The sequence below is a fragment of the Rutilus rutilus genome (genome assembly GCF_951802725.1).
Source record: "Rutilus rutilus genome assembly, chromosome: 24".
In the NCBI taxonomy this organism is placed as follows: domain Eukaryota; kingdom Metazoa; phylum Chordata; class Actinopteri; order Cypriniformes; family Leuciscidae; genus Rutilus; species Rutilus rutilus.
The window spans coordinates 28,829,497-28,842,434 of NC_140228.1; the positions used below are offsets into that span (position 1 = coordinate 28,829,497).

At 38.0% G+C, this 12,938-nt stretch overlaps 1 protein-coding gene across 6 annotated transcripts in view; it reads left to right on the plus strand.

The window, feature by feature from the left end:
• nrp1a (neuropilin 1a) overlaps window positions 1-6,870 on the plus strand; it is a 64,494-nt gene extending 57,624 nt beyond the window's left edge. For 4 of the 6 annotated variants that reach the window (XM_084398771.1, XM_084398768.1, XM_084398767.1 and 1 more), the window contains 6 exons: window positions 2-49; window positions 2,769-2,912; window positions 2,999-3,276; window positions 4,811-4,907; window positions 5,455-5,508; window positions 6,123-6,870. In XM_084398771.1, coding sequence (XP_084254897.1) covers window positions 2-49; window positions 2,769-2,912; window positions 2,999-3,276; window positions 4,811-4,907; window positions 5,455-5,508; window positions 6,123-6,409 — 908 coding nt within the window. In that variant the 3' untranslated portion in view covers window positions 6,410-6,870. Of the gene's footprint in view, window position 1; window positions 59-2,768; window positions 2,913-2,998; window positions 3,277-4,810; window positions 4,908-5,454; window positions 5,509-6,122 lie in introns of all 6 variants that reach the window. The other 2 variants (XM_084398766.1, XM_084398769.1) reach the window with 1 other exon arrangement.
• Window positions 6,871-12,938: the final 6,068 nt, after the last annotated feature.

Sequence of the window (12,938 nt, forward strand, 5' to 3'; positions counted from 1 at the left end):
GGAGGAACCACTGCGCCGGAGACGACCACAGAGATGAGCACCATTCCAGGTGAGAGAGGTACTCATCTTATAATACTTCCCGTCTTTGTGCACTCGCTATCTGTAATTATGCTGGATTTTGCTAATGCAAATTCTCTTAAAGGTGCGGCGTGCCATTTTTGCACCCCAGTTCAATTTGCAGAAACCACTATAAGTAAACAGATCATTGGTCACTTCCATGAATACTTGAGTGTTGTATGTGGTCCAGCATGAGTTTGAGGAGGAACTATCTGTTTGTCTGAACAAACAAAAAAAGGGATGCTGAAATCATTTACCTTATTTGACGTATTTGAAAAAAGCAAACATTTTGGGAAATTACACAGAAATTACACACTGCACCTTTAAGAACGAATTTTCTTATTGTATGTTTTCTGTGTTCTGTTTGGTTGTTTAGGCTATTTGATTATAAGTGAGATGAGTATGTAATCTTGTTTGTGAAGTGTTCTTGTGAAAATCTATAAAGAGCCTCTTTGATTTGCTCATTCAGCATAATGACTGATTAGCCATTCAAGACCGCTCACTAATGGGCAAATGAGAAATGCCCCTTAACTGACCTTGCCTAATTAGCCAGTGTGTGTGTGTGTGTGTGTGTGTGTGTGTGTGTGTGTGTGTGTGTGTGTGTGTGTTTGGCCCTGTCTGAGCTTCATCACATCAAAACAACTGAATAGAATGAAGGTTCAAATAAGTGTGTGTGTGCGTGTGCGTGTGTGTGTGTGTGTGTGTGTGTGTGTGTGTGTGTGTGTGTGTGTGTGTGTGTGTGTGTGTGTGTGTGTGTGTGTGTCCATGTGTGTGTGTGTGTGTGTGTGTGTGTGTGTGTGTGTGTGTGTGTGTGTGTGTGTGTGTGTGTCCGTGTGTGTTTATGTGTGTGTCCAGATCCAGTCACTGGTGTAAAAGAAGTCAAGGAAGTGTGTGTGTGTGTGTGTGTGTGTGTGTGTGTGTGTGTGTGTGTGTGTGTGTGTGTGTGTGTGTGTGTGTGTGTGTGTGTGTGTGTGTGTGTGTGTGTGTTTGGCCCTGTCTGAGCTCCATCACATCAAAACAAAAAGAATGAAGGTTCTAATAAATGTGTGTGTGTGTGTGTGTGTGTGTGTGTGTGTGTGTGTGTGTGTGTGTGTGTGTGTGTGTGTGTGTGTGTGTGTGTGTGTGTGTGTGTGTGTGTGTGTGTGTGTGTGTGTGTGTGTGTGTGTGTGTTTGGCCCTGTCTGAGCTTCATCACATCAAAACAACTGAATAGAATGAAGGTTCAAATAAGTGTGTGTGTGCGTGTGCGTGTGTGTGTGTGTGTGTGTGTGTGCGTGCGTGTGTGTGTGTGTGTGTGGTCCTGGTTGGTTACCATTGAGTAGATGTGTGCGCTTTCTATTATTGGATGTGGTTTATTTGCTATGACAAGCATTCAAAGCTGGTAGAACGTTCTGGACTGCGGTGAAACGTATCCTCGCTCTGTCCTCCACTGCGACAGACACAATCCATTTAAAGATGGAAAAGAAGAAATAACTTTTAATTGGAAACTGGCATTTTTTGCAGCGGCAGTGGCTGCGTGCCTGAGCTGCGGCTTTTAATGGGAAATTCTTTCCTCCGCATTCAGTGAGCAAATACCCTCGGAAACTCGCAGAGAATCCTGGCATTATTACGCGAGGCTTTATTAAACTGTCTAGAGAAGAAGCGCTGAGGATCTGCAGACACCGGTGCAGCTGACATACTAGACGAGCTTCTGCTACTCTGTCCATCTCAATTCATTCTCTCTCTCTCTCTCTCTCTCTCTCTCTCTCTCTCTCTCTCTCTCTCTCTCTCTCTCTCTCTCTCTCTCTCTCTCTCTCTGTATCTCTCACTCAATCTAACATCGTTAAATCCCTCCCTCGTTTTTTCACGTCAATCTCGATTTCAAAGCTTTATTGTTTTGCATGGTCTGTATTCTCTCTCAAGATCTAGCTATACTTGGTGTATAAATGTGGATTTGGCTTAGGCATAAAAGAATTTGGAAATGCTCATGCATAAATGCTGGGATTTTCTCATTTCTAAAAATAACTCTCTATTGCCATCAAGTGGACAATATAAAACATTCTGTTGTGGCCCATGGAGTCGAATCAAACACACACACACTGGTGTTTCAAAAAATAATAACGTTATTATATAGTACACAACCGTTCAATATTATTAACAAAGATATTTATAATGTTACAAAAGATTTTATTTCTCTATTCATCAAAGAATCCTGAAAATTAAAAATCTGAAGCTGTTTTCAACACTGATAATCATAAATGTTTCTTGAGCATCAAATCATCATATTAGAGTGATTTGTGAAGGATCATGTGACACTGAAGACTGGAGTAATGATGCTGAGAATTCAGCTTTGATCACAGGAATAAATTACACTTTACTATATATTCACATAGAAAACAGTTACTTTAAATTGTAATAATATTTCACAGTTTTTACTGATTACTGTAAATTTACTGACATTTATGATCAAATAAATGCAGCCTTGGTGAGCAGAAGAGACTTTGATCATATTTATTCATATATTATATTTATTTCAGAATAGTAAAATATATTAATATAAATATAATACTAGTATTATTGATTAATTATAATAAATATAAATAATAATTACTATGAATATGAAAATTCTGTAAAAAAAAAAAAAAGAGACTGTTTGCATGTCACTGGTTTGGTAATATAAAAAAGTGCATAATAATAATCTCCTGTGTGTGTGTGTGTGTGTTGTGTGTGTAGCGTTCCTGTGGTTTGCCTGTGACTTCGGCTGGGCCAGTGATCCCTCATTCTGCGGCTGGATGTCAGATGACAGTGGCTTCAGGTGGCAGATCCAGTCCAGCGGCACCCCGACCCTCAACACCGGCCCAAACATGGACCACACCGGTAAGAGAAGAATCAACCCATAGATCTTACAGCACAGAGAGTGTGAATCCTCCAAAGCTCACACACACACACGTCTCCTGCCTCAGGTGGATCGGGGAACTTCATCTACACACTGGCGACAGGAGCTCAGGAGACAGAAGTGGCCCGGCTGGTGAGTCCGTCGGTGTCGGGACAGGACTCGGACCTGTGCTTGTCTTTCTGGTACCACATGTTCGGGTCCCACATCGGCACGCTCCACATTAAACAGCGCAGGGAGACGAGCCAGGGCTCGGCCGATGTCCTGCTCTGGACCGTCAGTGGACATCAGGGCAACCGCTGGAGAGAGGGCCGTGTGCTGATCCCCCACTCCAGCAAACCCTACCAGGTACTGCAGCGGCGTGCAACTCCTGCCTCACTTTGGCGGGTTGAATTTTACATATAATCACGGCTTGACATTCACTTGTTTGCTCACCAGTACACTGTGGCGAGTGGTTTTGAAAGTTACAAGCCACTCAGCATTTTCACTGGCCACATTTTTAACATTGATACCATGGGGGAAAAACTGCCATGTAGATATTTGTAATATTATCCTATTGTTTTGCAGCAGGTTTATTAGGCTACTGTCACTTTAAGACCTGATGCATTATCCATACTGTTTTATATAGCCAATATACTTGTCTTTATGTGCGTGTACTTTGGGTGTGAACACTAAATCTGCAGGAATGAGTGAAATTAAGCACAATACACGCAATCCCACGCCGAAATTCAAGCCCTGTAACACCAACAATATTCATCCGGAGCAAATGAATCGAGTGAGTGAGGAGAGGCGGGGGTGTGTGTCACTCGCTGTCGGAGAGATGCTGGTATGTATTCTGCGGAAGAGTTTCAGATATTTCAGTGTCGGTATGTATCGATAAATCTATATTTTTGACAACACTACATTGCACTTACCTTATTATTTCAGATGCCTTTTTAAAAGACTACAATTGAAATAAATTCATATTATATAAAATTCAATCAGCCAAAGTGGCTAGCAGGAGTGACTGTGTGCACGCCACACATACACACACATTTGGCAGGATGTCAAGCCCTGTATATAATATACATATTTTTCAATTGTAGACTTTTAAAAAGGCATCTGAAATAATAAACTGTGCAATGTAATGTTGTTAAAAATATTGATTTTTCGATGAATATCGATACTGAAATATCAGAATAGATACACGATACCAGCGATCTCTCTCTCTCATCTCTCTGACAGCGAGTGACACACAACCCCGCCTCTCCTCACTCACTCGATTCATTTGCTCCTGATGAATATTGTTGCTGTTACAGAGCTTGAATTTCGGCGTGGGATTGCGCATAATTTTACTCAGATTTAGTGCTCAGACCCAAAGCACACACACATAAAGCCATCTTTCAGAACTAAACTGAGTTATTTTTCGCTGCTTATTGCGCTTAATCAGTCAAATACACACAAAATAATGTCAAAATGCCAGTTTTGGCGAATCTTCACGTAAACACAGTCAGTTATGTTTTAAGCGAACGTAAACAGTTAAGAAAGAAAATGCACGTGTAACAGTATAATGGATCTGTGCATCAGGTCTTAAAGTGACAGCAGCCTAATAAACCTGCTGACAAATTATGAGATAATATTAAAAATATCTATATGGCAGTTTTTCTCCATGGTATCGATGTCAAAATTGTGGCCAGTGAAAATGCTGAGTGGCTAGAAACTTTGGAAATCCATTATCCACAGAGGCTGGTGAGCTAAAAGGTCCATGTCATTAGTGAATGTAAAAGATGATTGGCTGTTTTGTTGTTCCAAACCTGTGCAAACCTGTGCGCTGTTATTATTTACACTGATTACATTTTAAACATATTTAAAATACAATTTTGGGTGTTTGCATTTATTTCAGGTGATAATCGAAAGCGTAGTGGAGAGGAAAAGCTGGGGAGACATTGCCGTGGACGACATCAAAATCTTAGACAATCTGAACATGGACGACTGCAAGGGTGAGTCAACCCTGTGTCCTTGTTACATGCAGTTACTATAGTAATAACAGTAAATTATGCATAATTACAGAACATGCAACTAACCCTCAACCAAACCCTAATCCTAATACTAAAGTAAGTACATGTAGTTAATTAATACTACTCTGTACTTAAATGTGTAATTACACTGTAACAAAGACTCCTAATAATAAGTGTAGCCCAAAGATGATAAATTTGTCTGAAAAAAAATCTATTTATAAAAAAATAATGCATGGCTTTTCTGGGTCTAGAAATCACACTTTTAAAATTCCCTCATATATCCAGGTTTTCCAAGACAGTAAAACCCCTGCTTCTTAAATAAAAATGACAGTTGTTGAGGGAACATATTAAAATAAGAAATATGATTTTTCCTTACACCTTAATATTTTGATATGCTTTTAAAGCTAAAATCAAGATATTTAAAGTTTGTTTGGTCTTATTTTAAATGGTTTTAAGCCACCGTGCAGCTGAGAACCTCAATACTGGACTTTATACAGTTCCTGACGTGTTTAATGTCACCCTTTTGCAGACCCAGATGTCCCAGCAGAGCCGATCCAACCCGAGGACACCTTCAATGAAATCAGTAAGAGTCTTTCTCAAATCTGAGGCACACACACGCTGAATAATGTTGAATCACTCTCAGGATTAGTGACTGAAGAAGGCTTATGTTACAGTGTGTTTGGAAGGCGTTTATGCATTCATCTCAATTAAAAACATCACTGAACCAACTTATATACATTAATTTAAACCACCAAAACTCATTTTTATTGGTTAAATCAGGTAGAAATTACGGAAGCCCTGAACCGCAATGTAAAAAAAAAAAAATCCATAAAAAAAATATCTAAAATTACGAGAATAAAGTCAAAGCATTTCGAGAATAAAGTTGAAATATTGCGAGAATAAAGTTGAAATATTTTGAGAATAAAGTCGCATTTCTTAAATAAATAAAAAGAAAGAAAGAACTTATACGGAAGACTGTATTCTCGTTTTTTTTTTTTTTTACTTTATTCTCGAAATATTTAGACTTTAATATCGAAATATTTAGACTTTAATCTCGAAATGCCACGACTTTATTCTCATAATTATTTTTTTACTTTTTTACGTTGCGGTTCCGTAAGAAATGGCTCTTTTCGGTAAAGATTTCAGGTTTGCAGGTACTCTCAAACAGGCTTTGTTTTAATCCCTGTTCTCTTCTAGTTGTGGACATCACAGACTTCCCCGAGACCGTGGAGAACCACGAGATCAGCGGAGCCGGGAACATGCTGAAGACGCTGGACCCCATCCTCATCACCATCATCGCCATGAGCGCGCTGGGAGTGTTCCTCGGCGCCATCTGCGGTGTGGTTCTGTACTGCGCCTGCTCACACAGCGCCATGTCCGACAGGAACTTATCCGCCCTGGAAAACTATAACTTTGAGCTAGTGGACGGCGTCAAGTTAAAGAAGGACAAGCTCAGCTCACAGAACTCGTACTCGGAAGCGTGAGGCGACCAACCAATGAGAGGGAACCTCTCCTCAGGGAGGGCGGGGCAAAAACGGACTGCCGATGCCATCCGATTGGAGGAGGACAAGGCTCTGTGGTTCAGTGAACCAATGGGAGGACGAGGGACTGAGCCGTGCTTTTCTCAGGAGCTGCAGTGAACGGAACCTACCACTAGGGGGACACTGTGTACAAAACATTGAATTCAAGGATTTAAAAGAAACAAACAAAAAACAAACAAAATGAAAAATACGAATATGTACAGATGATTGAAATTATTATTTTAATTTTTAATTTTATTGTTTTGTATTATTTTTAGTTGATCATTTTTACAATCGGATGCTGGTGTTGAGACCAATATATAATAATGTTATAAAGTATTTATCTTTTTTTTTTTTCTAGGAGGGAAAAAAAAATCATTTATTTTTTATTTTAAAAGATTGTTTTGCGCTTTAAGGAGATGTGTAAAAAAAAAAAAAAAAAAAAAAACCCAAATGAACCATATACGACCAAGGGAAGGTAATTACCCCGTGGTAGGGTAAAGATCAACGGGGGTGGAATATCATCCAGCCCTGATGCATTCTGGGTATGGTTCAGTCAGTGCCTTTGGTACATCTTTTTTGGCCTCCTCGGTTGTTGTTGTTTTTTTAACCCTTTAGTTCTCAAAAAAGGCTGTCGGTCGAATCTGCAAAACAAAACCCGGTGAATTCATAAGCGCTTTAATGTTGAAATCCTGCATATTGTACATAAGTTTTAATATATTTTAATGCCCTTTTCAAAGAAACGAGTAAAAGGACAAAAAAAGAAAGCTGCAGTATCCCTTTTTTCTTGGGTTGTATGTTGTAAATACAATCGTCTGACTGTTTTTGTGAAGGTGAAACGTGTGCTTTTTTTCCCGTCCTGTTCGGTTATTTTGCTACGCTCCCAAAAGATGCAGCCCTTGTTCAGAACAGATCCAGTGCACATTTCATCATGGGAATCCATCATATCGACGTTATAATCACACCAACAAACAAAAAAAAACAAAAAAAGCTCATCATTGCCTTGCTTTGTTTTGAAGTGAACGGCCCCAAATATCTCATCAAAGTGCTTATCCCACCGTCCGTCGAGCTGGAATCAGTCTCTCGTACTGTCACTTTAAGAGTGGTGCTAATAAAGTACTTTTTTTTTTTTTTTTTTTGCCATTAAAGTTCTCATGCGAGCGCTTGATTGCGTGATGATGTCATAGTGGAGTTCTGTCATTGGCCTTGTGTCTGTACCAAAGGACTGTTGCCTCAAACCGCAGGGTCCAATCACAACAACCCATTGTCGTCATGTGACACCTCGATCTCATCTCATTGGTTCGCTGGTTTCGTGGCTCATTATCATTCCGTTCTGGACTGGTTGGATGGATCTGACTTTAGCAATGACGTCACATATAGTTTAACCAATAACAGGGCTTCACTGCTGACAATACTAATGTTTTCTACAGGTTTCTCGGTATGTTCATGTAATGTGTTGTATACTGTGGCAAACACTTTTTTTTTTTTTTTTGTTCTCCCATTTCTTTCCGATGACATGAATCCACGTGCTACGTGTGTGTGTGTGTTAATGGTGACTGGCTTCAGTCGGGATTCTGTGAGAAAGCATACTGTAGCATTAACTAAAACGAAACAATGTTGCACTGATCAATATATTTGATGAAGTTTATGTGTTTATAGCATTCATTTGTACAAAAGACAACGGAGATGAAAAAAGACAGTGTTCATTTTTTTTTAAAATATAGTTTCAGAATATGTAACACGATTCTGAAATGGTCAATTATCGAGATGTTTTCATTATTGAAAAAGGTATACAGATTTCCTATAGTAAAGTTCACATTTACCTGACCCGGTTATCTTTTCGTTTTTGTACTGTCGTTAAAATTTTGTGCCGATTTTCTTTTCTTTCTTTTTTTACCAGAAGATGCGGAAGCAAAGAAAAAACTTTTATTTTCAATACTGCCTCTGTAATTTGCTGTTGTAGGAAGGAAAAAAAAAAAATGAATAAAAACAGCAAGGCCTTAAAATGGATTTCAATGTTTTGTATTTGAGCATCTGCATCACGAGAGGGAAAAACTCTGTCTCTGATCCAATCAGATCAATGACATTCCAAAGATTCAGCTCCAATAAATGTTTCTGAAACTAATTTTCTCTTTTATAATTTATTTTTCTTTCTTTCTTTTTAATGCATCTTTTTTTTAAATAATTTCCTAGATTTGAAGCAGAAAGACATGCATGTGGATGTAGAGAGAGGGCGCCGTTGAGCAACTTCATGACAAGAGAAGTGTTTGGAAATGTGGGAATGCAAATAGTTTCAATAGAAATTACAAATGTTTTAGTTCCCCAAAAATCAGTACATTCGGCAGTACCGTATTTCACTGACAATAGAATAAGTAATTAGCATGCAATTAAGTGTCCATAAACATTACATTATTATAATAGCTATATTTCTTCTGCTATAAGTACTCTTTTTTTTTTTTTAAGTTTGCTTCAGCCCGTGTTCTGGGATGATGGCTGCGTCCGAAAGGTACTTATTTTGAATAAGAAATTACTGCACAAATGTTAAAAAAGTATTTTCTGTATAGTATGAATGTGTGTAGTATTGAATGTAATCCGTACGTACTACATTCGCCATGTTTGTCATGGTTATGTGACCAATGATGTCAGTTATGTTGCTTCACTTTTCACCTACTCTATTATACTGTGAATTCAGACATAATACTTTTGTCACATACTGTTTTCCACCTACTATATAGTAAGGAAGTATGTGATTTCGGACGCAGCCACACACACACACACACACAAGTGCATTGGCTTGAAAAATGCAGTTTTTTTGTCATGATTTGAGTGTTTAGAAACACAATTTATGAGACAGTTGTTGTCAGATTTCATTAGTGAGTTCAAATATGAAATTTAATCATAAGCTTTGGAGATTTTGATGTTTCCCCATTCAAAGAGATACGAGCTGTCCTTGCATGAGGCGTTTCAAAGATGGCCGCCGACTGAAATGACTTCGACTAGACTCAGACTTTTATGAGATATAGTCTTGGTGACAACTAGTCAAGTCTTTGGATTAAACTCTCAAAACACATTTGGAAACAGACAAAAAGACTTAAAAAGCAGATATATTTCCTTATCTTTCTCTGTGTCCACATGTGGATGTTTGGAGTTCAGCACGAAACACCACAAGCTGTCTTTCATTACTCAACACAGCTCCTCAATGCTCGAGATTATCGATCAAAACATAACCAATTGCCGGAATATACAACATGAAGAGGGTTGAGGTGAAAATCAATGCAATCTTTCAGTTAAAACAGCTTTAATCAACAAAAACACACACACACCGCCTCCGTCTCAAAGGACTGTTCGCACATGCTATTAGTTCTGTGCTCAATCCAACAGACACACACAAGCCTGAGAAATATGTGGGTATTATAAGAAATCTCACATTATGAGCTGTTTCATGTACAACATTGCAAATATAACATTTAGCAAAATAATTATTTTTAAGTTTTGAAGTAAATTATTTTCAAGATTTTCGGAACATTTCAAACTAAAACCGCGGCTGATCATCCTGTTATCAAGGTTAGCATTAGCATTTAAAGGGGTATCATGTGACTTTTCTATCAATAGAAATTAGCAAATAGTAACATTAGTAAAACTAATGTTCTTTATGTCTATTTTATGTGGTAGGATGGGTGTGTTATACTTTATCATGTTAACAGATATAGGCCTAGTCATTAAAAAAAAAAAAAACATGTCATTCCAAACCTCTGGACCCGTTTGCATTCAGTCTATTGTTTATTTATGTATGTGTGTGGAATATAAAATAATATATAGGTCTACTGAGAATTTAGGTTGGTGAAAAGCAATATGTGACAAGAGTATTATGTCTGAATTCACAGTTGGCTACTCATAAAATAGTAGGAATAAAGTACCCGTATGAGCTATTACTTCTGGTGAGATTCTGAAGTGTGCACTTTACTATCCCATGAGGCCACGGGAGAGGGTTTATGAATGACAGTGAAGCGACACAACTGACTCTGGTAGGTCATGATAATGGCGAATGTAGTGCAGACACACACATTTATGTTATAAAGAATGTATTTTTTAGAGGTCATGTACTTATTTAAAATAAGTACCTACTGTGATTTCAGATGTGCATCTCTTCCGATTCAGGTCTTTTGCATGTGTTTTACTCAAGAGACCTTTAAATGAGTGAGTAAAGATGAGCATAACTGATGTCCATCATAAGCAGATTGATATCTAAAAGTTTTTATCTTCTAATTTTCTCACTAACATTTAGATATTTAAATCGAATAAAATGCCAACAATAAAAAGAACTCGCAAATATAGCTGATTACCTTAGATATCGCACTCAGTTCATTCTGCTGTAACTTCAGTGAAACTATTGATCAATCACGTCATTTGTTCCAGATGATATGCCAGATTGATTCCGCAATATTACAAGTGCTGCTAAATTCCGAATTTACAGCAGAAATGTGAAAGATTTTTTTCTATAAATCAAAATAAGTAAGTCTAAAATGCTACCTCTTCTTCTTCTTTTGGTATTTTATGGCGGTTGGCAAAACAAAGAAAAGATGAATTCCCGCCACCTACTGGGCTGGAGTCTGGACCATTGATGGGATGGGAAGTTTTTTTTTTTTTTTTTTTTGTAAATAAAATAAAATAATTAAAATAATTCTACCACCTTCTAATCCTATTAAACAGTTCCATATTTCTTAAAATCCCCCTGTAGTCAATAATTGTATCCCTTAAAACTCATCTTTGATCACCAAAATGACATATTTAAACGTGTTTTTCCTTGAAAACAAATTTCTTCAGGCCTTAAAATATCTTGAATGTAACTCGACACCCTTGCCTCATTTAGTATACGCGGTTCTATGAATATGCAAATGAGTCCCGCCTCCACTCACTCACTCAGCTCAGAGATCCACTCGTTGACGATCACACGTTGATCTGATTGGTTACAAGGTAGTTTGTGACGTCAGAAACACCAGCGATTTCAAAGCGTGTTTTTAAGACTGTCTTTGGTTCACTGCAGTTTTAAGGAAGAAATACTCAGCAATGGTGTCGACTTATGAACTTATACATGCTTTGTCTTAAAGCATATTAAAAACACCACAGAGACACATAAACAACAAAACTTGATCTTTAAAGTCCACATGAATTCAAAATTGACCATATTTACTTTGTTTGCCTAAATTGTTAGTTTTGTGGTGAACAATTCATCCGTGCAAGTCAATCCACACAAAAAAAATTTTTGGCTTTGTAATCTTTAATCAAAATCTGAAAATGCCCCTCCCCTCTGCCTTGGAGGACCTTCCCTGATGACGTATGTTTGACGGCTTGGTTTGGGAAACGCTTAACCACTCCCCTCAAACCGTTAGTCTGTAATGAGCGAGAGATGGAGAGGAGGAGCGCTAGAGTAAAAACCCTGCCCTCTGTTCAATATACCTTTTCACTGGGAAATACGTCACAGCACTGGAGAAAAGTCGTTTGCAACTTCCGGTTCACGCGGACTTTAAGTAGCTATCCCATTAATGTATTAAATATTCTATGATGGTTCAATCCATTATACAGTAGTGTTTTAAGTATAAGATTTCCTATCCCCATTTCTCTTAATTTTTTCAACATAAATATGCTTTCATTTTCATAAGCAGTTCAATATATTAGTCAGTGCATGCTGTGTAGTTTCTGCTGATCCACATAAACTACAACTCCCAGACTCATGTTTGTTCATTCTATCTAGGGAATATTTTAGAGTTGTGCCCACGACATAAAGTCTAGATATGAAGTCCTCCGATGATGCAAAAGCCTCTAAAAGCCACATCTGTCAAAAATGAGATAATAATATTGAGTGAATGCTCTGTATACGTTCATCAAATGCTTTCACTTCAAACTCACTAAATCCCAGTCTCAGCCCATTCAGAAATGTCTGTACTTCGGTAGAAACCTATAACCTACATATAGGAGCCTGATAAAAATGTTAATATTAAGAAAAACGTTAGACGGACTTCGAGGCTGAAGTCTTCTTTATGGAACCGCGTTTATCAACCCATGTAGTTCACACAGAGGATCACGAGAGGGCAGTGCTGCACATGCAATGACAATTCCTACCTACTGCAAACTACATGCATCTTCTGAGACTAGGAGAAAGTTTGTTTAATGATATGAATATACTGTATATATTACATTGATCAATGCAATATGCTCTTCTTACTGCCTGTATATAATTCAAATGAGTCCAAATAATAAACTTGTAACCTGCAACATTTTTACCCCGCTTCTAGGGTTACTCCTGAAGTATTCCAGGATTCAGGAATTCGTTGCGAAAGCTGCATTGCCTCTTTTGGGCGTCTCGTTTTCTTGTGCTTATGTAATCATAGCAACCAATGCTTTCTGGGTCTGTTTTCTGAACATGATACAGGATCTTTTTCCATCATTCCTTTTTGTAATGAATCCACCCAAAACTTTCAACATAAAGCCTGGT